Source organism: Microtus pennsylvanicus, chromosome 12 (assembly GCF_037038515.1).
Source record: "Microtus pennsylvanicus isolate mMicPen1 chromosome 12, mMicPen1.hap1, whole genome shotgun sequence".
In the NCBI taxonomy this organism is placed as follows: domain Eukaryota; kingdom Metazoa; phylum Chordata; class Mammalia; order Rodentia; family Cricetidae; genus Microtus; species Microtus pennsylvanicus.
Genome location: NC_134590.1, coordinates 60,190,494 through 60,214,634, shown reverse-complemented (window position 1 = coordinate 60,214,634; position 24,141 = coordinate 60,190,494). Strand labels below are relative to the sequence as shown.

The following is a 24,141-nucleotide window of genomic DNA, read 5'->3' as shown; positions in this document are numbered from 1 at the left end:
CAGAAAAAGGAAGGAAAAAAATAAGTATTGAAAAAGAAGGGAAAGGGGGAGAAAGGGGAAGGAAGGAGGGAAGGAAAAAGAAGAAAGGAAGAAGGAAGGGAGGAAGGTGAGAGAGGGAGGGGAAAAGGGAAGGAAAGGAGAGAGGGCAGAAGCCCTCCCTTAGCAGGGACGAAGCTCAGTCAACCTTCCTCAACCTGTGAGTAGAAAGGTGGGCAGGACCGGTGACAACTCACCCCCAGCAAATTATCCAGCTCTGCCTTGTGGGGGTGCTGACCTTCCGCTCCCCAAAGGCGCGCTGGGCAGGGCATCCCCCCAACCCTTCCTGCAGTTGTCAGACCAACCTACATCTTCTTAATAAAGGGACACGACATCCTCCCAATCCCCCTAAGTCTCTCCTCCAGCCTCCATGTCCCTAATTGGAACACCTGGCCACCAAGGTGGCCTCCACTCAAGATAGGTGCTCTTTCCGGGTGGCTTCCTAAGCTTCAGAGGTGACCGCTGTGGCCGGGGCTCCGTGCATCAGCTCCACCTGCGCTGTGGTTGCGCGGCCGGGGGCGGAGAGGCGCGCGGCGGAGGGAGGGGCCTGCGACACGGCCCCCCCACGGCGCAGCCGAGCTCAGCACTGCGCGCGTCCCATTACCGCCGCTGCCGCCACCGCCAGGCGCCCGGACGCAGCGCGAACCAAGCGGCCGGGATGCGCGCCCCGGCCCCGGCCCGCCTCACGCTGCGGCCGCCGCCTGTTCGCAGCACGCTCGCTTGAGCGCGGCGCCCGCCTGTCCCCGGCCACTCGGCCGCGATGCCCGCCCTCCTGGGCCCCGGCGGCCCGCGACCCTGCTAGGCTGCGGCGGCATGGCCCGTGCGCCCGGCGCGACCTCTGCGGATTGCATCGGTGTGCAGCGGCGGGGCATGCCCAGGGCACCGGGCGCGGCCTTCAATGGGCGAGGACACGGACACGCGGAAAATTAACCACAGCTTCCTGCGGGACCACAGCTATGTGACAGAAGGTAACGTACGTGTTGTCTGAGACCCCCTCCGGCCGGCCGCGGCGTGGGGATGCCGTCGCACCGAATGCCCTCCGAAGGTTTGGACCGCGCGCTGTGTGTCGTGTCCCCCCACCCCCACCCCACCCCGACCCCGGGCCGGGAGGGAGGGACCCGGGGGCTCCAACCGCTGCCCAGCGCCCTCCTCCGTGTCGCCCTCGGGAATACAGCTGTCCTTCCCCCGCCGGGTGGCACTGGATCGGGCCCTGACTATCATTTACAAAGCCCAAGCCTGCAACAAATCTGGTGTGGAAATCTCTGGGACGTGGAAAGGCTTAAAAATCCTTCATTTGCCCTTTCAGCCTGACCAGAACCCGCAGAAATTTCTAGACTGTCCATTCTCTGGAGAAGGACCCAGGGGGGAAAAATTCCATTGCCAGATCCTCCAGGGTTCAGCTGCCTTGGCACCTCCCTGGCCTCCAGAGGCGGATCCCCTGCGTGGGAGGGGGAAGGAGGCTCGTTCCAGCTACTGTTGTATTCCTGGGTAGTGCTACTGAGACAGGAGCTAGGCCAGACCTTCATGGTTTTCCGGAAAAAGTGGGGCATGCTACCCCAAACAGGCTCTGCGTTTAAAACCCCCTAAGTTGGCCCTGTGCGTCAGTCCCCACCAAAGGCTGGTGGGATGCAGAGGATAAGTGCCCTTTGCTAATGTGACAGTAACTTCCGGGGTCCCCAGGCCCTGCCTGGCCATAGAAACGGTGGGGACAGCTCGAGCTCGCAGCTAGGGGCTGGAGGAGTGAATCGGCTGCAGTGAGAGAACTATACACCCTGGTGCTGGAGACCTTCCCGGGCAGCGTAGGCGCCTCCTGCTCCAGGGCTGCGGGCCTCACCGGGAGGTGTCTAGGGCTTAAGCAGGTGGCTGCCCGGGTGGGAGGGCTCCTGGCACTGAGACCCGGGGACCGGTGTACGTGGGTTCCTGATCCAAGGAACCTGCGTGGGCCTGGTCTCCCCCGTGCCTAGCTCTGCCGGAAATGAGGCGGGCGCGGCGACTCCCTGCGGGTGCGCGGTCCCGGGAGGCAGAAGCTAGGTGTGCGACCCAGGCGTGTGGATGCTGAGGGCGGTGCTCCGCGCTCCGGGGAGAACCGCTGAGTCACGCGTTGCCGCGCTGTGCGCGGGGAGAGGGGGCAGGGCTGTCAGGCCCGGGCTGGGTGGCAGCACTGCTCTAACTCGGCTTTCGGAGGCCCCTGGCGCAGAACTCAGTGCTTTGTCGCCCGGTGGGTGTTGCGGAGGAGGGTCGCACTTCGTGAAGATGATCTTCTGCTCACAGCCTGCCTAGTGGCAGAAGGCAGCCTGTGTGGTTGGCGGGGCTTCGGAGCTTCTTGGCAGGGAGTCGTGCGCAGGGCCAGTGTTGGTCGGGCTTTCTTGGGGAAAGCCTTAGTTTTTTTTTTTTTCACCTGCACACCGGGTAGGAATCAATGGGCCTCAGAGCTTATGTGTATCAAACACAAACTTCATGATGCCCACCTCACAGAGGAACAGAAAATTCAAAGTGTCGCTCTCATCCGCATCCTACTTCCTCTTCCGTAATAAAATCACCTGGGCAAGGTCTGCAGGAGGAGGAAGGACCTTCAGGGTTCAGCAACTCTTGCTGCTGCTGCTGCTGCTATCCCCTGAATCTTCAGGTTCCAATGCTGGGGCTGGATGAAGGCCCCCTGCCCTGGTCCATCCCGTGTTCTATCTAGCAAGGAACCCTGTGGCCTGTGGGGGAATCTCACGCGCCTTGTTTTATCTGTACAACGGGAGGGAACAAGACCCTCCCCTCAAGCCTTCAGGCTATGAGAACTGAGTGAAGATGGTGAGGAGGGGCTACCTTCGACCTGTAAATGGTGATTGGCAGCTGAAATGTATTGAGCACCTCTTGGGTGCCAGGGCCTCTTGGGTGGAAGTCTCCTCATGAACTCTGGGCATCGAGCAGTAGGGGGACTCAGGCAAGGAGGAACCCCATCAGATATCCCTACCCTTTCAGGGATGTATAATGAGTGAGGCACCTTTAGACTCTTTCTGGAAGGTGATGAAAATTGTGGTCTCTCTAAATAAGGACAGGACCCCATACACACACATCCCAGTCACACTAGAGTCCCGACTGAGTTATGCTGGAGTTCAAGGTCAAGCGCAGATGTGTCAGCTGGCAGACTGATTTGTGTTTAGGTTCTGTGTATGGTTTACCACCTGCTGAGCTTCCCTGATGAGTCACGAAACATCCCTGGACTTCAGTTAGCTGCTCTATAAAGGGAAAAGTCACAGTGACCTCTGTCTCAGGATCGCTGAGATGACCGTGGTCCTGAGAGTGTAAAGTGCTCACAGAGAGGACTGGGCATCCTGGAGGCATTCATAAATCACAGCAGCTTCTTGTCCTAGGAGTGGATTTTGAGACTCTGTAAAAACCCAGGTGTATGCCTTCCCATCCTTCGTGGAGGTAGGCCCTTGCTCACTTATACACTCCAACCATGCGATTTACAGCTATTCCTTAAGCCAGCACTGGCCCTGCACATTTCCTGACTCGGGGCATTGCCGTATCTCTCTGTTCTCTCTGGAAAATCCTTCACCCCTCTCCCAGGACCAACTCCTAAACCCCTGAATCCCCAGTCCAGTGTCATCTTTGCTAGTGAGAACCCTGCCTAAGTTCCAGAGTCTCCTAGTAAATCCTAACTGTCCTTAGAACAGTAGAGTTCTGTTAGCCACTCCTACTGTGGTGAACTGAATGAGAATGGGCCCCATAGGCTCTCATTTGAATGCTTAGTAGCCCAGGAGTGGAACTGTGTAATAGAATTAGAAGGATTAAGAGGTGTGGCCTTGTTGGAGGAAGTGTATGCCTGAAGGTGAGCTTTGAGGTTTCAAAAGCCCATGCCAGACCCTTCTGGATCTCTGCCTGCAGATCAGGATGTAGCTATCAACTGCTTCCCCAGCAACATTCCTTCCATGTTCCCTGCCACGAGGATAACAGATTAAGTAAACATTTGAAACTGCAAGCAAGGCCCCAGTTAAAGGGCTTCTCTGATAAGAGTTGTCATGGTCATGGTGTCTCTCTGTAGCAAAGAACAACAGCTAAGTCAGAGGTTGGGACAAGGGAGCAAAATATTGCTGTGACAGTCTTCACCATGCTGTTTGTTAGAGGAATATGAAGGACTTTGGGGCTTTGGACTAGAAAAGTAGTTGAACACTTTAAGCAGGGCTTAATGGTCCATCCTAGTAGGGACATGGAAGATAATGCTGAGGGCAGTGTGAACTGCAGGGGCCTAACTCAAGAGGTTTCAGAGGGGAAGGATATTTACTAGCAAGTGGCCAAAAGACCATTCTTGTGATATTTTGGCAAAGAATGGGGCTGCTTTTTTGCTCTTTTCCTAAAAGTCTGCCTGGAGCTAAATTGAAGAGTTTTTGGATTAATGGTGTTTGCAGAGGAGGTTTCAAGACAGCCAGTGTTGACTCGGTCCTGTGGTTATTAGTAATCCCTCTTATGCAGACCTATCATGAGAAGAAGCAAGCCGGATGAAGAAAAATACAAAACGTACAGTTTGAGGAGAAAAGAAGCATCAGGAGTGTAACTGACCCAAGTGACATTTTCAAGGAGATAAACAGTTTAAAGAAAAGTGTGGTGCTAAATGGAGTGAAGGGAGTGATGACCTCAGGGCAAGTCCCCCGCTCAGCTAAGGTTCCAACCTGTGGAAAGGAATTAAGGAAAAACTTAAGCACAGAAGGAAGCAACAACGGAGAGCTGATGCAAATGTAACTGAACAAGGGGACCAAGATCCAGCCCCATCCAGCTGTAGACTTTGGCTCTTCCACTGGTTCTGGCTTTAGAGTCAAGGACGCAAGAAAGGCATTGTGGAATCCTCCTCCATGGCTAAGGAAAGCAGCCGAGGCCAGGTGTGTGTCAGGGGTGTCCCTATGGAGCAGGCCAGCATAGGTCACTGCTTGAAGTTGTGCATGAGAAGCCTGGATCACCTTGAAAACCCTGAGATGTTGGAGATGCCGGAGTTATACCTGCTGAGGAAACCTGCAGGCTGGGTGTGGAACCAATGCAAGAGAGAGAAGTGTGTTTGTAGTCAACAAAGCTGGAAGGAGTGGGAGTTCTGAGGAGCACTTTGACGTTGGATATAGAGATTTAGAATTTGATTAGATTTAGAAATTTAGAGTTTGCCCTTCTGATTTTCTGTCTTGCTTTGGTCTAGTATTTCCTCACTATGCTCTTTCCTCCCTTTTGGAATGAATGATCTTCCCACCTCACTCAATAATACCAGCAATGTCTTTTGCTACCCAAGGGTGTACCTGTTGCCCAAAGAGGAAATTGAATCCTTTGGAACTGGAGTTACACATGATTCTGAGCCCTATATGGGTTCTAGAAGAACCGAACGTGCTCTTTACTGATGATTTATTACTCCAGCCCCATACTTATTTGGTTTTGGGGGTAGGATCTTTCTGGAGTTTATTGTTAGGCCTGACTGACTTGCCAGTGAACTCCAGGAATCCAACCGTCTTTACCTCCTAATGCTGAGGTTACATGTGTGTGCTCCTATGCTAGGCTTTTATGTCGCTTCTGGAGAGTGAACACAAACACTCACGTTTGCATGGTGGCCTCTTTATTGACTTTCTAGCTCCTATATTCAGTTCCCCCCTAATTGTGGAGGTCCCTCTACAGACTATCTGGGTCCCAGACCCCTTGCCGAGGGTACATTGTACTGAGACCCCGCTCCAGATGACCTGATGCTGTGACTCCTTTTCTTTGGGTCAGCCTGACTCATGAGTCACTGAGATGAAAACTATAGCTTTGTGTTGGTGTAGAGACCTCAACTGTTCGGAGGAGAAGGGCTTCGCCAGTCATGTGGCCACTCGCTAGTTAGCCATCTGTGTGGAGAAATCTCAGCTCCACCTTATCTTCTAGGGTACGAAAGGCAGATTCAGTGACCTGCAAGTTCCCTTCTCATTTAGTGTTCTCTGATTCTAAAGTCAGAGCCAAAGTTTTATCTCTTTTTTTCTGGGCATATTCTCCTTATCCTTCACTGGCCAGTACTAGCCTCCAAGCCAAACACCTGCCATTGTGTGGCATTCAGCTATGCCCGTGTGCAAAAGATCATTCTAACTGGGTTTGTTGGATATTTATACCCTCGGTAGAGGGGTGGGGGGGCCAGAAGACCCTCATCTGAGTATCCAGCTGCTCCCCACCCCCTCACATAACCCCTTGATGTGCATTAGAATAGCTTGATGGGTTTTTTAGTGAATGCTTTGGACTGAACTCAGCTCTGTTGAGGGCTGGTGTGGTCCTTGGTTGTGGGTGCAGGGCACAGAGAACTTGGGAATGGGGATAAGAAAAGAAATAGAAGCTTGTAGGGTGGTGGAAGGACTTGAGCCCAAGCAAGGGGGGCCTCTAGGATGGGGGTAAGGTGGGGATAAGTAATGAAGTAGAAGCTAGTAGGGCAGTGGAGGGATCTGAGCCTGAGAAAGGGAGCGGGACTCCAGAATGCAGTGCTCTGGGGAGTGTCTGTCTATCAGACATTTTAAAGAACTGTATATATCTCCCAAAGGATTCTGCTTGGCTCAGTTTCGAGACCAGTCCAAGACTCAGCTCTAGACTGAGTAGCATGGGCATGACCAGGCTTGACCAGACCTAGCTCACCCATCCATTCTTCTCTTCGTGCATTGGCCAGCATATCTTCTGGGTTGTCCACAGGATGCAGCTGTGGTCCTTGGGGCAGGAGTTCAGCCTAGGGGCAGTCCCAGCCGTGACCAGTCGCTCTGTGTTCCACAGGGTAGGTGTTGAAGGAGCGTAGTCTCTTTACCTGTGCCTATGTGTTCTGTGTGATGTTAGAGTTGTCTGTCCTTCCAGAACTGCACTGGCTTTATAGCTGAAGGAATAAAGAGGCTCGGGGGAGCAGGGATCTGACCTGTGTGTGTGTCTAGCACATCCATTGAACAGCCAGTGTCTAGGCTGATCCCTCCAACATCCATCCAGCCTTCCCTCTGGTGCCTGTGCATTTGTGCGTTCTAGGAGACCACGTACAGTGATTGCTCTGGTTGGTCCAAAGGTAATTTCATCATACAACAGCTTCCAGAATGGAAGCAGGAGTTAGTTCTGGAGGATGAGTGCAAGATGAAGTACATAGGAAGGGGTCCTTCTTGGCAGAATACAGAAGCCCACAGCTTCTGATAGCCATCTTGGCACCCTGGATGGGTTGTGACTGTGAGCCTCCATTTGGTCTGTCTTAATACCTGGGTCTGTTTTTAATATCAACAGTAATCTCATTATAGAAACAGGACTGAAGCTGCTTTTCTAACTTAGCATGAGGTCCTGTGGTTTTCCAGGCTTGGCTGCAGGGCTGGTGCATCGCCTGGGCAGCCATCAGGACCCTGCACTAAGCGTGTGGGGTGGATCTAGCTGTGCTGTACTGTCTTGAAATTTCCAAACATTTCTCTGGGAACTCGAGTTCTAGGAAGGTTGGTGGCAGGACGGAGATGTCTAGGCCTGATGTCTACCCCAGCCCTCTGTCAGGGAACCCAAAAGGAACCCTTTAACACTCAGGAGACTGAAGGTAGGGAAACTGGGAGGGGTTTTCACCAGCTTCTTCTTTGGAGAGCCCTCCCGTGTCTCACGCTGCTTGCATCAGGGCTGTCTGGCCCTGGATTTTCCTGGATGGTCCTGGCTGCCGCTTAGATCATTAGCCAGGAGGAGTGTACTGCTGCTCAAGTACTTTCTGTCTCTATGAGCCCCCACTCATCACTGGGAGAATCATTCTCAGTCTACCAGGGCCTGGAGCTCAGGGGCCTCCTCCTACTTTATGTACAAATGAGATATGGCTGAAGCCAGAATTGCCCTCAGAACTCTCATCAAACTGGCCAACCAAAGTCCCACCCCCACCCATGGGGAAACTGAGTTGAGGTGAGGGCTTAGTGGTACATACATGCAGTCCAGGAAGAGCCAGTCTTTGCTGGATTTATATTCCCCTTGCTTCTGTTGGAAAAGCTTAGCGAGTCTCGCCAGGCTCCAGGGAGGGGAGTGTGCAGAGCCAGGGTCATGTCCTTCAGATCTCTCTGCCTCTCTGGGCCTCAGTGTCTCCATGCTGCCTGCTGCCTGGTATATCAGGTGTGGTAATGCTCAAAGTGCCATGTGGATACTCCAGTTAAACGTGGGGAAGACAGTCACCACTCTGGCTTCCCTAAACCCATGTCTAGACCTACCCTGCCCCATGTAGCCCAGGCTGGACTCTGCCTCATGGTGTAGTGGAGGCTGACCTCAAATCCTTGACCCTCCTGCCTGTATCTCTGTTGGTACAGGTGCTACGGTCACACCTGTCTCCTGGGTTTCCTTTTTTGAGCTGATCAGGCACAGCTGCTACCTTTATGCCTTTCTTCCCCCAAAACAAGTTCTGATGGATACCCACACTGGCTCCTGGCTCTCACCTTCTCCCTCTAGATTTTAGGTTTTGTCCTTAAAGCTCCAGGAGCTAAAGGACATTTTGCTGAGAGCTGTTCCTTGGAAAGTAAGCAGTTTTGCCAGGTGAAATGCTGGGGTTCCATGGAGAGGGTAGCAGGTGTGGAAGATAGCAACTGGCAGAGGAAATGGGCGGAGAGGCTGCCCATGCCAGCAGTTGTGAGCCTCCGTTCGGTCTGCCTTAATTTCTGGGTCTGTTTTTAATATCAACAGTAATCTCATTATAGAAACAGGACTGAAGCTGCTTCTCTAACTTAGCATGAGGTCCTGTGGTTTTCCAGGCTTGGCTGCAGGGCTGGTCTCATGGGGCATCGCCTGAGCAGCCGAGAGGACCCAGCACTAAGTGTGCAGGGCTTGGCTGCAGGGCTGCTTGGTTGCAGGGCTGGTCTGGTGGTGCACCCCCTGGGTGGCCGTCAGGACCCTGCACTAAGTGTACAGGGCTTGGCTGCAGGGCTGGTCTTGTGGTGCATCCCCTGGGCAGTCGTCAGGACCCTGCACTAAGTGCAGTTCTAGCAGTGCTATCCTGAAATTTTCAAGCGTTTCTTTGGGAACTGGAGTTCTAGGAAGGAAGTTCAAGGAGCTGTGGCTGGGAACAGGCTCCTTTCCTTCACTGTGCAGGGTTGTGGACCTCACATGACCACTCTGCCCCCCTACATCTGTGGCCTGTGAAACCCTTTGGGGATCACATAACAGGTATTTACATGATGGTTTATAACAGTGGCAAAATTACAGTTAGGAAGTAGCAATGAAATAACTCATGAATGGAGTCACCCCAACATGAGGAACTGTTGCAGCATTAGGAAGGTTGAGACCCACTGCCCTGCATGGCCCCTTGTACTATGTCTGTATTGAAGGAGCCAACTCTACTCCTCACTGAATCCAGATCTAAACAATGACATCCTGAGACGTGAACCCTCAAGATAATGGCCTTTAAGAAGCCAAGGGTGAGGACGTGGGATAGGGAGAAGGGACACCCACCTATTCCTTTTCCCCACACATGTGAGGCAAGTGCTCCACCACTGAGCCACACCCCGGCTTTCTTACTTTTATTTTAAAACAGTTCACCAAGTTGCCCAGATGGGCATTGAACTCTCACCTGTCCTGACTCAGCCTCTGGAGTAGCTGGGCATCTTTGACTCTAGAGTCCCAACTTTAAACGTCACACTCTGAAGGCAGGTGGGAGAATGGTCCCAGCTTTCTTCCAGGTTCTCCCTGCGAACCTGCGAATTCTGCCATCAGCATAGAAAGGCCATGGCCTGCAGCTGAGGACCCCATCCCCGGTGACATAACCCACACTGCCCAGCCTGAGCCTGTGGGCAGCCTTTGTTCTGCCACAATAGGCCATTCAGCCCCTGTCCAGGAAGACAATGGCCCTGCTGTGCTAGGATCAGGGCTACCATGGCTCTTTGGGTGTGTCCTGTTCCCTGGGCAGCAGGCAACTGTCTTCTGGGCTCAGAAGAGGAGACCAGACACGGCCAGGCACAAACACTGACTGTGGACTGGCTGTCCTGCCTGAAGGACTCCAAAGCCTCATAGCCTAGGGGATGATGCTCAACCTGCAGCTTCTGTAGACCCTGCCTCCCCTCCCCTTGGCACCACAGGGACCCTGTCTCCAAGGAGCCCAGAACTGCCAAGTTGCACAGACGGCTCAAACTCAACCTCCTTAAGCATAGTGTGTAATCAGAAGTGAGCAGGCCAGCTGTCCCTGCCGTGGTGGTCCCAGTTACTAAATGTGGTGGCCAGGCCTGTGGGCAGATGGCCTGCCTGTATTTAAACTCCAGTTTTGCTCCTCGTGAAACTCAAGATGCTAGGCAGGTGCCCACACCACCCCTTCCCCCTCTGTAAAATGGGGGTATGTGGAACACCCAGTAAGATGCCCAGCATCCTGTCTGCTCAATGTGTGGCCACTTAGAATTCTGCAGTCATTGAACTCTAAAGGCACTCTCCATGTTTTCAAAGCACAGGGGCTGCCGATCACCAGGGCTTCAGGTGGAAGTTTTTGAAACATCCGCCAAAACTTCTCGCACAGACTGACGTAGCTCTGATTGTGAGGCCCTTACTGCGCATCTGGCTGGGCCTCTCTCAGGTGTTTCCCGATCCAGGTGGGGGCAGCTCTCTATTTTCAAGCTGCCGACCTGCTGAAGGTGCCCGATGTGGCTCTGTAAAGATCACAGTGCCACCTCCACTGACTCTGGTTCATGCCCAGTGACTGGATGGCTGGCCCGTCACCAGGAGCTGGTTCAGACCTGCTTAGTGACTAAAGGGGGCCTCTGCTAGGCCACGCCTGGTGGCCGCGTAGGAGATGAGGGAGAGTGAGTGTGGTTGACTTCCTCTTGAGGTGTGGCGAGTGCTGTGTGGGGTGACACATGGGACAGGCCTCCAGGGCCTGGCACAGCGGGGGCAAACCATCTTCCTCCCCAGGGTGAGGGCAGCACAAGGATCAGTGCCATGGCCACCTGTGTGTGTCCTGCTGCTGCTGGGATATCCTTGCCCCAGCACTGTCACTGTGTGGGGAACCAGCACTCTGAGAGCCACAGATGGGCTCCTGGGGTATGGATGCCGAGGACTCCCCATTCCAGGTGATACCATTATTAATCTCAGTTCCATAGAAGCCACAGACCCGGCCGTGAAATACCATGGCTGCCTATGTCCTGATCAAGTCCCTTATTGTCGTTCCTTTTGCTGTGTTAAAACGTTTTGAGAACCACTCAAGGGGACAGGGTTTATTCTCTGGCTCACAGTTCAAGGTACAGTTCACCTGGTGTGAAAATCAGGGCTGCGGGAGCTTGAAAGTAGCTGGCCACACTGTGTCTACACTCAGAAGAAGGGAGGTAAATGCTGGTGTACATTTAATCCTTTTAACCCAATGTTGGTGCCTCATTCAGTCCAGGGCCCAGCCCATGAATGATCCCAGCCGTGTTCAGGTGGGATCACCTCAGTAACCCAATTAAGAAAGTCCCTCCCTTGGTTGTTCAGAGACCAGGACACCAGGTGATTCTAGATCCTGTGTAGTCGGCAATTAACTGATCATCACAGTTGTGGCTGGCTTGTTGGTGGGCAGCATGATGGGAGGGGGGCTTCCAGGCCCTCCTATCTGTCATGCTCCTCCATCCCTTGTATTCTTTGAGGTGGTTTGTAAATATAACTCACTGGCCTCCGAGACGTTTTGGCTCGCAAGGGACACTTTTCACTCCCCCCAATTCCATTGGCTGGAGCTGTAAGGGGAGCTGGATGCTGGAGTCCATGGTTAGGTAGCCCAGGGACGATGCTAGTATTAAGAGAGTGTGGATCTTGGTGGGGCAGCCATCTTTGCCACGTGACCTGACCAAGCGAAACCTCATGCTTTCCATCCCAAAGGCCCTGTTGAGGATTCCTTACCTCTGGGTATGATGACACACGCCTTTAATGCCAGCACTCTGGAGGCAGAGGCAGGAGGAACTCTGTGAGTTTGGGGCCAGCCTGGTCTACAGTTCCAGGATAGCTAGAGCTACATAGACCTATCTAACCCTGCCCCTCCAAAAGGATTCCACACTAGGTACCCTCACCCAAAACCCTGCTGGTCTCTGCCCCTGCCTCAGTGCATGGTGATGAGGGGCCGGAGCGGAGAGGCAGAAAGTACCTCGGGAGGTCAGGGATGTCTGAGCTGAGGGCTGGAGGGTTGAGCCCGGATGCACGATGATATGGACACAGGCATTGGATGCGTGGGCTCACGTGAAGGTTGGGAGGGGCATCCTTGCAGGAGCAGTTTGTGGGATCATGAGGTGTAGATTGGCGGGGGGTGTAGGAGAGAGACTTGTGAATGGCTTTAAATGTCCCTAATAAGGAGTTTGGATTTCAAACTGTCAACCTTGAGGAGTCACATAGAGGTGGCTCCGTCCTTGCTGGAAAGCATTTTAAATTCTGTTACAATGTCACAAAATATATGTACATGTATACTAAGGTCAGAAAATACAGGAAAAAAGGAAATCCTACTCCTTAAAGAAGTTTGGGCTATTTTCCTTTATATGAGTATATATATATATATATTCTCCTCTATCTACCTACCTATCACCTATTGATCATCTATCAGCTGTCTATCATCCATATCTGTCTGTCTGTCCATCTATCCTTCCATCACCTGTCTATTATAACTAGCAATGTTTTTTTCTGTCTCTCCAGTCTGTCTAAGCTGAAACATGCTTTTTTTTTTGTCATTTATCAAGTGCCCATGCTGGGTTTTGCTCTTTAAGATCTCCCTTAATGACACACCTTGACAGTTCTCCTGTTAGAAGGGGCACAGTTTTCTGTCTGCGCCTGCAGATGTGGCCATAGGAAAGTGTTGGAAGGCAGCTTAAACAGTAGCAGTGTACCAGCCCACAGTGCTGAACATGACAAGTCCAAGGTTAAGGTGTTGGGAGGACTGGCTCCTCCAAAAGCTGCCCTCCTTGGCCTAGGGACAGGGCCTTCTCCCGATGCCCTCATGTGGTTGTCTGTCTGTGCTGTGTCCTTGCAAGGACACTGGGCACATTGGATTAGGGCTGACCTAGAAGCGCATATTTTACCGCAGCCACCTCTTTAAGAAATCTGTCTCTAAATGCAGGCACCTTCTGAAGGCCTGGGGTGGGGCACAAGTGTTGCCACTGGTAGGGCTCTTCCTCGGAATTTTAATGACTTGCGGGCTAGTGGGTGTTGTGGCAGCGCCATCTGCTAGGGGTCATGCAGGCCTCCGTGAGGGCTTCTCTCACTGGGTACTGTTCGGAAATACCTTCATGGACCCCCGCTTTCCCCAGGAATCTCACTCAGCAGTTCCCCCAGAGCCTGCTCCAGTCAAACCTCCCACACCTGCCAACATGGCAATAAAGAGGTGGCGTTCTGAAGTGGCTGTAGGGAGGTGAGGCATCCTCGCAGGTGCTTTCTCACCGTGGTGTCCACTCAGCTGTGGGATCGTGCACACCCTCCTTGCCTGTCCGTCGGGTCACCTGTCACCTCTGCTGCAAACACAGCTCCTTGCTTTCTCGTTTGCTCCTCGTGGTATCTGATTTTAGATGGTCACTCATGTTGCTATCATCTTCTGAGGAAAACCAGTAGAACACAGAGGAGGTGACGGTGTGGTGACTCTGTGTGGCTTTGAAGGCTGGCTGTGCATCAGGCCAGGGACTGCTCTTTGTGGCTGTCGGGTTTTGGAAGCAGCCATTTCGGGAGGAAGCCCAAGCAGTTTGTGGAAGCTCAAGTGGAAAGGAGCCAGGGCTTCTGGCAAAGCCAGCATCTAGGGTCACTGTGCCTGTGGGTGAGTGACCACTACATGAGTAGTGACGTCTCTGCAGGAAAATACATTAGCTGAGTCAGATCAGCTGTGTGGGAGGGAAGAGTGGCCCCTGAGACCTTCCCAGACGACAGATAAATTCAGAGTAACAGATACCTGACCAGTCATGGGTTCTCATACTGAATTCCCAGTCTTGCCCCTCTGTCTCTTCCTACTTGGGCAATAATGTGTGTGGTCTCTCTGTGGCCCTGCTGGCTCTTCATACAACCCCTTCACCACTTCCTTCTTCACTTGTGTTAGATTGTGTCCGTTTCTGGTGCTGATAACTGTGAAACCCAGGCAAAATACTCAGCTCCCTTAGGGAGAGGTGAGCCCCCTGAGGCAGTAAGACAGGAGTCCAGCAACCTTACTGCAATAGCCAGGGGTCCTGTCTCACACCCTGGCATCAGGCACCATGCCCACTGGGGTATGTCTGCCACCTCTGTACCCAATTCCACACCTACTATCTACTAGGTCCCAAAACATGTGTCTGAGGAAGTGAGTGGACACATGGCTCCTTCTCACACCTGGCCTCAGCAGTGCAGGCGAGCTAATTACCAAGTGTCACACTTGCCCCCTGGCCTAATCCCCCAGGACAAGCAGTTGTTCATTTATACGTGAAGTTTTGGTAAGTGAGGATTTCATATGTATGTATGTGTGTGTGTATGTATTATGTATTTGTTTTTCCGAGACAGGGTTTCTCTGTGTAGCTTTGAAGCCTGTCCTGGATTGGGCTGGCCTTGAACTCAACTCACAGAGATCCACCTGCCTCTGCCTCCCAGTGCTGGGATTAAAGGCATGCACCACCACTGCCCAGAGAGAATTTCCTTTATAAGGCTTAAATATCACAGTCCTGGACAACACTGTTCAGAGCTCTCTCAGCAGTGTGGGAACTAAGTCGTTGCATTAGAACATCCAACTTTGGAGGGCTCCTAGGACCCTGGGCACAGACAACCTTTTGGGCCATTGTGCCACTTCTCTGGAGGAATGTTTGTGTCTTCTGCAAGTTCCTGTTCAGTCTAAACCTCTGTGCAAGAGTCTTGGGAGGCATTTCAGTCACTAGGGTGGGGCCCTGATGAAGGGTTAGTTCCCTAGAGGACTCCTTTGCACCTTGACTTGAGAACACAGTGAAGAGATGCTGGGAATCCAGAAGCCGTCACCAAATGGAGTATTGGCTTTGATCTTCCAGACCCCAGACCCCAGACCTGTGAGAAGTAAGTGCCACCCAGGCTGTGGCATTTTGTTATTCCAGTCCGAGTGGACAGAAGCACTCCCCTGTGACAACCCCACCTGCTGTTTTACAAAGATGAAAAACTCAGAACAGGAATCGGTTGATGACATTGCAGTCAGCAGGGCCATAAGGAGAGATGTGCCGGGCTGGGAGATGTCCTAGCTCAGTGCTGGAACACTTGGTTCTGTGTGAGCCCTGAAGAGAGAAGGCTGCAAGCGGGACTGAGTAGGTCAGAGGCTCGGCCTGCTAAGGTGGATGATGGCCTCAAAGAGGGTCATCAGCAGCCAGGGCTCCATGAAGAGAACTCAGGGCTATAAAAAGGAAAATAGTGTGCCCCAAAGATGGAGGTACCCCCAAGGAAGTGAGCCTGGGGAATCCGGGGCTTTGGGTATTCCAGGCTGGTATGCTTCCACTGATCCCTATCCCATCCAGATTTAGTAACTTAAGGTAACCCTGAAGTGGAAAGTCACAGTTGGAACCTCACGTTGCTCCAGATTTTGAAAGGGAGTCCCCCCACCCCCCAGCATGGAAGGCCTTTTCCTCAGGTTCAACTGCCTGGATTCCAACAAGCAGAAGCCGGTGTAGCTTGAACCACTGTCACAGCGAAAGGAAGAAAACACTCGACTTCTCGAAATCTCCAGTGTTTTCAAGTCTAGTGTCCTGAGCCAAGCACAGGGGCTGGGGTAGTAGTTGATGTTGTCAGCCTGCGGTCTCGAACCACCGGAGAGAGGGACCTCTGGGCATGCCTGTGGGAGAGTATTATGGCTGTGTGACTGTTGGGGGAAGAGCCTCTTAACCGTGGGGCAGTTCCTGAGCGGGGCATCCTGGACTGTATAAGATGGAACCTTCATGGCTCTCTGTTTCTTGGCTGTGTCTGTGATGTGACCAGCTGCTAGGAGTTCCTACTGCTTCACCCTTTACCTGTGAACAGGAATAAACTGTTTCGTCAGGGCATTTTATCCTAAGAACAGGAAAAGAAACTAAGCTGGTGGCTCACACCTGTCCTCTCAGCACTCTAGAGACTGAGGCAGGAGGATTGCTGTGAGCACAAGGCCAGGCTGGGTTACACAGACCTTTCTGGGCATCTACTCCACCTGCCCCCAATTACAGTGTCCTTAATAAATAGTGGCTTACTTACTAATTTCCCTGTGCATTTCAAACCGTCGGGACGAGAGCTCGTAATGTCTTGTTTAAAGGTCACAGGGCAATCGTAAAACACCTCCCTGATGGCTGATATGACGTGGAGCTGAGTTAGGCTGGACCACCACTTCCCCATATTGCTGTGTGAAGGGGGAACAGCAAATGCCCTTCCAGGGAGAGCCCTTGGTGGTGTTTTACACCATGCAGGAAGGCAGTAACCTCTCAAGGCTGCAGTTGAAGAGGGTCAGACATCCGATTTTTCTTGCTGTGAACCAATGTGGCCCACAGCAGGCCCCTGACAGGGACTCTGCTGTCCCTCCTTGATGTTCTTGTGGGCACATCCCCTGCCAGCCTGTGCGCTTTGGGCCCATCTGGTGTGGAATGGCCTTGATGGAGTGGACTGAGTGGTAGCCATTCCTATGCCAGCTCTTCACCAGGAAGATGGTAAAAACACCATGAATATTTCATAGCCCCGAGGAGAGGTTAGGCACTTTATGGAAGTCATGAAAACACAGTCCATCATCCCGTGCCCCACACTGTCAGGCTGGGCCTGGTGGTGGCTGGGAAGGTGCCCCAGCGGGAAAGTTTTAATTGTATTTCTCTGTATTCTGTCGTACGATAGAAAGGCTTGAAGGTGCAGAAATAGAAAAAGGTGCATGTATGGGGGGGTAGGTATAGCCTTGATTTTACCCTAGAAGCATTGTATGCATGGTGTGTGCATTTCCTTTTAAGCCCCCCCCCAGATTAAAATATACAGTTTTGTTTCTTTTAAAATATTAAGTACACTGTAAACATTCCCCTGCTATGTACTAACAGTGAACAATTTTATGGGCTCTATAATATTTTATCAAATAGAGATAATTATGCATTTAGTAGTTACACATGGATTTACTCATCACATTAATGGGGCCCGTGGTAGGGATGTGTGGGGAGAGCGTACGGAAGGAAGGGGGTCCTGATGCAGTACGATGGGGTGCAGTGGGCCCAGCTGCAGCCTGGAACCAGGTAATCTGGGGTACTCAGGCTTGGAGACGGCCTTGCACAGTAGAAGGGAAGGGGGGGGTCTCAGGTGTTCAGGTTGGAGGGATATTGTGTGCGAGGCACATAGGTCAGGATGAGCTGGTGTAACCTCTGTTACGGAACCATTGCTTGTCAGTCTTGGAGGTTCTGGGCAGGCATGGTGGATTCCGGAGGGATGGGATGGGTGGGATGGGGTGGGTGCTTCTTGCAGAATGTCCCAGTGATATGTCCTAAACTGTGGTGGTCGGGGTGTGGCACGGAGAGCTGTCCCAGTCGGTGGGAGGAGGAGCTGAGCTGCCTGGCCTGGTCCTTGTGGAATAGGAGGCCCCAGGCTGGGAAGTATGGGTGCTGCAGAGGAGGGTGGTGTAGTTGTCTGTTTTGACTGTGACCAAAGAGATGACCAAAGTAACCCAGGGAAGGGTTTACCTGGACCTACAGTTTAGTTAGATATATAAGGCTGGGCAGCTGGTCCCACTGTTTAGAGCCAGCAAACAGAGAGAGAGGATGCTGCTGCTCTGCTTACTTTTTCTTTTGTCTTCAGCCCAGGACCCCAGCTCATGGAAAAACTATCACAGCTACATCCAGGACTGTTTCCATGGTGATTCTAAGTCCCATCAGTTTGACAAGATTTACTGTCACTGATGGAGAGAGCATCTCCCTTGCTGTTGACACCCACTAGCCAGCTTTTGCTGGTTTAGATTAAGATATACTGAGCATTGTGGGATACACTGAGCATTCTGGGGTATGCTGAGCATTATGGGATGTGCTGAGCATTATGAGAAGGTCCATTGGCCTGCTTCTCAGGCGCTCTTGATGTTGCCATTCTAGGAGTGTTGAATCTTGTTAAAAGTGTTGGGTGTGCTTCTTAAGGATTGAATAAAATTAGACATGTTGTCTACCACAGTAAACTTTACTGGCCACAAGCGTTTGTTCTGCCTGTGTTTTAGAGAGGCAGCCCTTTAACCACTATGGCAGGAGGTCATCTGGAGAACCCAGATACCCATCTGCCTCTGCTCTATCCGAAGGATTAACCATAGCTCTACCACAGGGAGTCTGTGGCCATGCTCGCTCTCAGTAGGTGGGGTCTTCCAAGGTGGGGCTGAGGCTGTGCCCTTGATGAGTCGGAATGTCACTGGCCTGTCCGTAGCTCTAGTATGTCCTCATAGAAAATGAGTTCGGAGTAAGAGTAACCAAGGATGTCCTTGTATCTCAGTCTCTGCTGCAGATGGCCATGCCTGTGGTCCAGGCAGCACTTTGGGAACCCTCTGGGAGCTATGGGGATGGGACTACTGACACCTAGACTTTGCTGCACACGCCTGTCTCTCTTCAAGAGCTGTAGCTATTAGGGCTGTGTGACAGGTGAGTCACTTAGTGAGGCAGGCAGCAACCACTCTTTTCTGCCTCCTGGTTCTGAGGGGTTGGGCAAAGTGTGACTGTTAATCTTCCCTCTGAAGGGAGCCTGCTGTGCCTCTTTATAAATGGTGGGTGGTGGTGGTGATGAAAACGAATTCTGGAGGGTCAGGCTACCGTCTCTAGCACGTAGCTCTAGGGCAGTTGGATTCCTTAGGTGGTCGCTGGCTTTCCAGGGTCAAGGTCCCAGGGTCTTCCCTGAGTTTCTCAGAAGTCCTGGGTGTCCCTGTCATTTCCCTGGTGTGAGTTGCAGGCTAGCCCTGGTTGGAGGGGACTTAGACTTGAGTCATGGGGTGGAGGCCAGCTTGTGCGCAAGAGCAAGGACAGACAGGTAGGGCCAGTGGTGGTGCTAAAGCCTCTTGGTGCCTTCAGTCAGCCCCCAAATGGCCTGGGTGGTGCGAGCCCTGTCTGACCTTGGACAGGTTCCTGGGCTGTGCACATCCATCTTCCTGCCCAGACAGAAGTACACAGTTTTCCCTCCCCATCCCAGTTCAAGGATACCGACAGCATCCCTTAATCCCTCATTAAACATGCAGAACAGGGCAGGTGACTGGAGGCTTTCTTTAGAGGGCAGAATTGACTGGAGACAGCCTAAGTCCCGTAGGTGTTTCGAATACACAGAGTTCCCGTCCTTACCATCTCCACTCCTGCATGTTTGGTGGTCCTCAGATAATAGTGGTCAACGTGAGACTGGGCAGGCCTTCTTGCCAAGAAACCTTGTGGGGAGAATGCAGAGTGTGAATAGGTAAGCCAGCTTGGCCTTTCTGCCCCACTCATCTGGTGCCAGGAAGGACACACTGACCTTCCCAGCAGCAAATTTGCTCAGTGTCTTAGAAGCAGGTTTATTGGAAACCACTCCAGCCCTTGTGATCCCGCCCCTGTTGTGGTGTGTGAAGCTCCTTCCAAAGAGCTGCAGAGGGCCATTCTCTTGCTCTGTGGACCTGCCACATCTCTCCAGGTCACGAGGGGAAGCTGGGACAGGCTTGGGTAGGGTGGGTTCCTGGTTTCTAACACCAAGTCCTCCGGCTTGTCCTTCCACCCACACTGATTCCTGATGTTGTGCATCTGGGAGGGGCTCAGGCCAACCTGGGGCTCCCTTTCCTCAGTGCACACGTGACCTGTCCTAGCTCCTCCCAGCAGCCCCATGTCATCTTTGGGTCTAAGTCGGTGACTAGAATGTCCTTTTGGGGTCACGCTAAGAACATACAGAGATCATGCATGCTGGTGCTAAGAAAATTCTTCCCCCACACTGGTCCTTAGAGTGGGCAGTGGGATCATGACAGAGAGATGTCTGTCCATGCTCTGTAGCCTGTGAAGAAAGATAAGCCGCCCTTCCACCTGCCTCCCTGTGCAGCCAGCCAGGGTGTAGCTGTGCGGAGTGAAGCTGTGCAGAGGGTCAGGGGCAGCAGTGTGGGCAGCGACCCCAAAAGCATGGACTGCAGTCAGTAGCTCATCTGCCCTAACACCCATGTTTCACTTTCTCAGGGGAGGTGTCAGACTCAGGCAGGAACCTTTGTCATCAGGATGGTATCCAGAGTCCCAGACAATCCAACACACAGCACTCCAGAGCACTGCAGGTGAAGGGAGGGGATGACCCAACCCACACACTTTCCTTTGTCCTCCTGCCTCCCTGGCCACCCCATCCTGGGAGGCTGAGGATTAATTATATGTTGTCTCTCTAAGCAGCCGGCTATAAAAACCTATCTGCAGGCCAGTGCCTTCTGCAACAGCCAGACCTGGCTGGATTTATCACCTCCGCCTCCTCCAGACTGTTCAGGGAGGCCAAGGAGGCTCTGCCTGCTGCCTGCCCCCACTGTGACAGAGCTGTGAGCCATGCAAGACACAAGCCACAGAAGGGAATCTGTGTACAGTAGCAGAGTGTTCCTTGGAGTTGGTCCCCACAAAAAAGGTGACATTATCTGGGGCTGCGTTTGTCTAGGTGTTTTAGATGTTTTAGGAACAGTGTCTGAGATATTTGAGGGTCAGCAGTTCCTGGTCATAACATGTTTTTTTTTTTTTTTTTTGCGATGGTCTGCAGGGTACCTGGTGCAAACTCAGCATCAAGGGCTTTGGAGGGAGGAAGACTGTGGTAACAGATGTGATTGACAAGGTCTGTGTCCTGAGATGTCCCCAAACAGACCAAGTGGTCAGCACAGGCTCAGTGGACGGAGGCTCCCAGAGGCCAAGGTGCCCAGAGGAAGTGTCTCATTTGCCTGGGTGATGGGCAGTGCAGGTCAGGAGGGTTTCCTAGAGGGGTGAATCCAGGCCTTCTGTAGTTAAGCAGGAGGCTGGTGTTAAAGAAGAAAGAGTCCCAAAGTCACAGTGCCTTCTGGATGAGGGGCGGGGCATAGGGTGCAGGTAAGTCATGGAGGGAGGCTGGCAAGGGCCCGGGCTGAGGATGCTGCCGCTGCCAAGTGCAGGACTGTCATTTCCAAGTGACAGAGATGGAAGGGAGAGAGTCCCCAGCTCAGAAATGGATGGGCCTGAACTTGAACTCAGACATGACAGACTTTGTAGCCCTGAGGCTCTGGGTGGCCTCATTGTGTGAGGGTTGCATCTGGTCACTCACAGGCTTTTGGGGGGCCTCTCCCCCTCTATTATTTGCTTGGCAGGTCTGGTGGTATTGCTGACCACAGAAGGCCAGAATCCCCCAAGCTGTCCTGCTGAGCGTGTCATCTGGCACTTCCTTCCAGCCCTTGGCTAGCTTAGACAGTGAGGCCGGGCCACCACTTTGTGTCTCTGCGACCGAGATGAAGAACGAGGTAGACATTCAATGCCAAGTGGAGCGGGACTCTGTATTTGGGTTAAAAATGGAAGTGTTGAGAAGAGGGGAGGCAAGCCAGTGTCTGTGTGTCCACGAGGAACTGGTTTTGGATGCTGGCCAGGTGTGTCTGGTCCTGACCCCGTAGACCTCCACTGTTGGTGCTCCTGCTCCCACCCAAAAGATAAGAGCCGATGGCACCACAGGGGCTCAGGCCCAACTCAGGGCTGCATAGTCCATGGTCATAGTGGTAGGGCATTGAGTAGCTCACCCTGATTGACAGCTCCACAGATGGGATTCCTACCACACCCAGCAGCTCCCAGTGCTAATTTTGTTGCTCTTGGAAGCCACAGTCCTCAAAGCTATCTAGGACAGGCGACCAAATAAAAGAGAATTAGGGGGGATTCTGGGAACACAAGTCTGGCTTGTGGAGAGTTGAGGGGAAGCCTTGCAGGGAATTCCCTGGGTAGGGTTCTTTTCATTCTCCCTTGCCCTGGTGAGTTTCAGCCTCCTCTGCGAGCCTGTACCCCATGCACATCTGGCTAGGTTCTGAAAACTTACCCTCACCAGGTCTGACTTCTTGAGAACATTCTGGCCCTGTGGGGTGCTACTACTTTCTAGACTCCTCAGGGTGGGGGATGGGAGAGGGTTGGATTGCAGCCTGTGTATTGCCAGGGGCCTGTGTGTGGGACCTGGAGACCTGCTGAAAGTCACCTGTTGTTATCAGCATACCTGCGCTCAAGGCTCCAGGCTGCACTCTTGGTGTCTCACGTGCACACTGAGTGAAAGTCATGTGTTTGTCTGGGACAGAGTCCTAGGAGCAGAATAAGGTGGGCCAGAAGGTCTCTGGACACATAGATTCTTACATGGGACAGGAGCCCCTGCCGATTCCCCGCTGATGGGTTCAGCAGTGTAAGATGCTGAGTGATGCTGACCAGCACTTATGCAGAGACCTTCCCCTGATTCATGCAGGTGCCCTTCTGCATCCATTCCCTTTGGGTAAGGGCCACTGGCTGTGGTTCCTTCGCTCAGTTGTGGGGAGAGGACACTCAAGAGCAGATGAAAGGGTCTTAGATGGTGGCAGTTCTGATCCTTGACCCAGGAATTCTCTACTGGAGTCCCTAGAGTATCGTGTAGTGTCAGAGATTTGAGAACTGTGTGCCTGGACCCCATCCAGTGGAGAAGAACCATAGACTCTGGGCCTGGAGGAAAGGGGAGGGGGGTGGTGTGAGGGGGCACTCAGCAGGGTCTGCCTGAGAGCCCAGCTTGAGCTCAGTGGGTACAACTGGCCCTGGTCAAGGTAGGGGAGGGCCCAAAGCAGTCTGTTTAGTGGACTAAAGTCGGGACACCTGGGCTGTGGCCTGGCTCAGTCCTGTGACCATTCAGTACCTTCATATTGTCAGTAAGAGACTTTGGAGCCCTAATAATGGGTGCAGGGAGGTTCTTCCCAGAAAACGGATGGAAGGGCTTTGCACAAAAGCTCAATATTTTCTGCTCTTCCGTAATGACCACAGTTTTCTCCTTACTAGCCTGGCAGACCTGGGAAGCCTTAGAATGTATAGAAAGCTAGGCAGGGTGGCTGCAGTCCCAGCATGTAGGAGGCTGAGGCAGGAGGACTGGCATGGGTCCCAAGTTACCCTGGGCTGTAGAGTTGAGAAAGTGTTTTAAAAATTAAAATAGAAGGAAAGAAAGAAAAGAAAAGAAAAAGAAGAGGACCCAGACCTTTCTTTGGCCCCTTTCCCGAAGGTGTGGTTGGGTGCCTGCAGTTCTGAGCACACTGGACATTCAGGCAGCTCCGCCCTGCCCATCAGGGAGGAGCCTGTGGTTCTGAGCTGCAGGCCCCATGAGTATTGGGCCCCATGCTAGGTAGAGCCTGAGAATCTGAAACACTTATTGAGGTTTCAGTGTTCCTCAGGAGACCTTGGCAATGGCCTTGCTGGGCCTCATGAGTCCTCTCAGAGAGAAGGATGGACTTCTACGGTGTGATCGCGAGTTTCCTCTTTTCCATTAAATAATTGCCAAGGAAGCAGACTCCCATAGATAGGGAGGAATAAAGGTTAGGTCTCTCTGAAGCCTGATACCACCCTCATAGGGGTCTTTGGGAGCCCAGTACCTGAGATTGGATCTGGGGCCTGAGTTTCACAGCATCCTGGGTGCCAGTGAGTGCTGCCTCCTTCTCTTCTGTTCCTCCCAGCTCTTCCTCTGCAAGGAAGAATAGCAGCCATTGCTTCGGGGTTATTTCAAGGGGATCCCCATGGAAACCGAGAGTGGGCGGCTCCTCTCAGCCACAGTTAGGGAGTTGGTTGCAGTGGCAGCCTGTCCTACCAGAGGGTATGAGGGACCGACTTTGACAGTGGTGTTTGCAGAGGCCTGAGGGGGGGTGCTCCTTACATTATATATTCTCTCTCTCTCTCTCTCTCTCTCTCTCTCTCTCTCTCTCTCTCTCTCTCTCTCTCTCTCTCTCTGGCTCCCCGGGGATCCCCAAACTGGGCTCCACCTGCCAATCACCTCTTTCTTCAGCCAGCTTGGGCTGGGACTATTGGAGGCTTCCAGTGTCCTCCTGCCTAGAGCTCTGTATTTTAAGGCCTGGTTTCTCTCAGAATCTTTTGTCACCATTGACTGGATAATTCCCAGAACTCCTTTTTCTCTTTCCCCATCCCCCCTTTCTCCTCTATCGGCAGAGAGTTATCTTCTCCCATCTGATGAATGGGAGCCGTGGTGCCGGCCCTGCCCAGCTGGTGTGGATCAGTTCAGCAGTGGAGAGGGAGCTGCTTTGTTGCGGTCTGAATTTCCTCAGCCCTGGGTGGGCAGTGGCAGGTGAAGTCTATGAGGCAG

General features: G+C 52.7%; 1 protein-coding gene across 2 annotated transcripts in view; it reads left to right on the top strand.

The window, feature by feature from the left end:
• The first annotated feature begins 786 nt into the window (after positions 1–786).
• Positions 787–24,141, top strand: part of Ppp2r2c (protein phosphatase 2 regulatory subunit Bgamma) — an 84,611-nt gene continuing 61,256 nt past the window's right edge. The window contains exon 1 of one of the 2 annotated variants that reach the window (XM_075943742.1): positions 787–1,004. In XM_075943742.1, the coding sequence (XP_075799857.1) occupies positions 935–1,004 (70 nt within the window). In that variant the 5' untranslated portion in view covers positions 787–934. Of the gene's footprint in view, positions 1,082–24,141 lie in introns of both variants that reach the window. The other variant, XM_075943743.1, reaches the window with a different exon arrangement.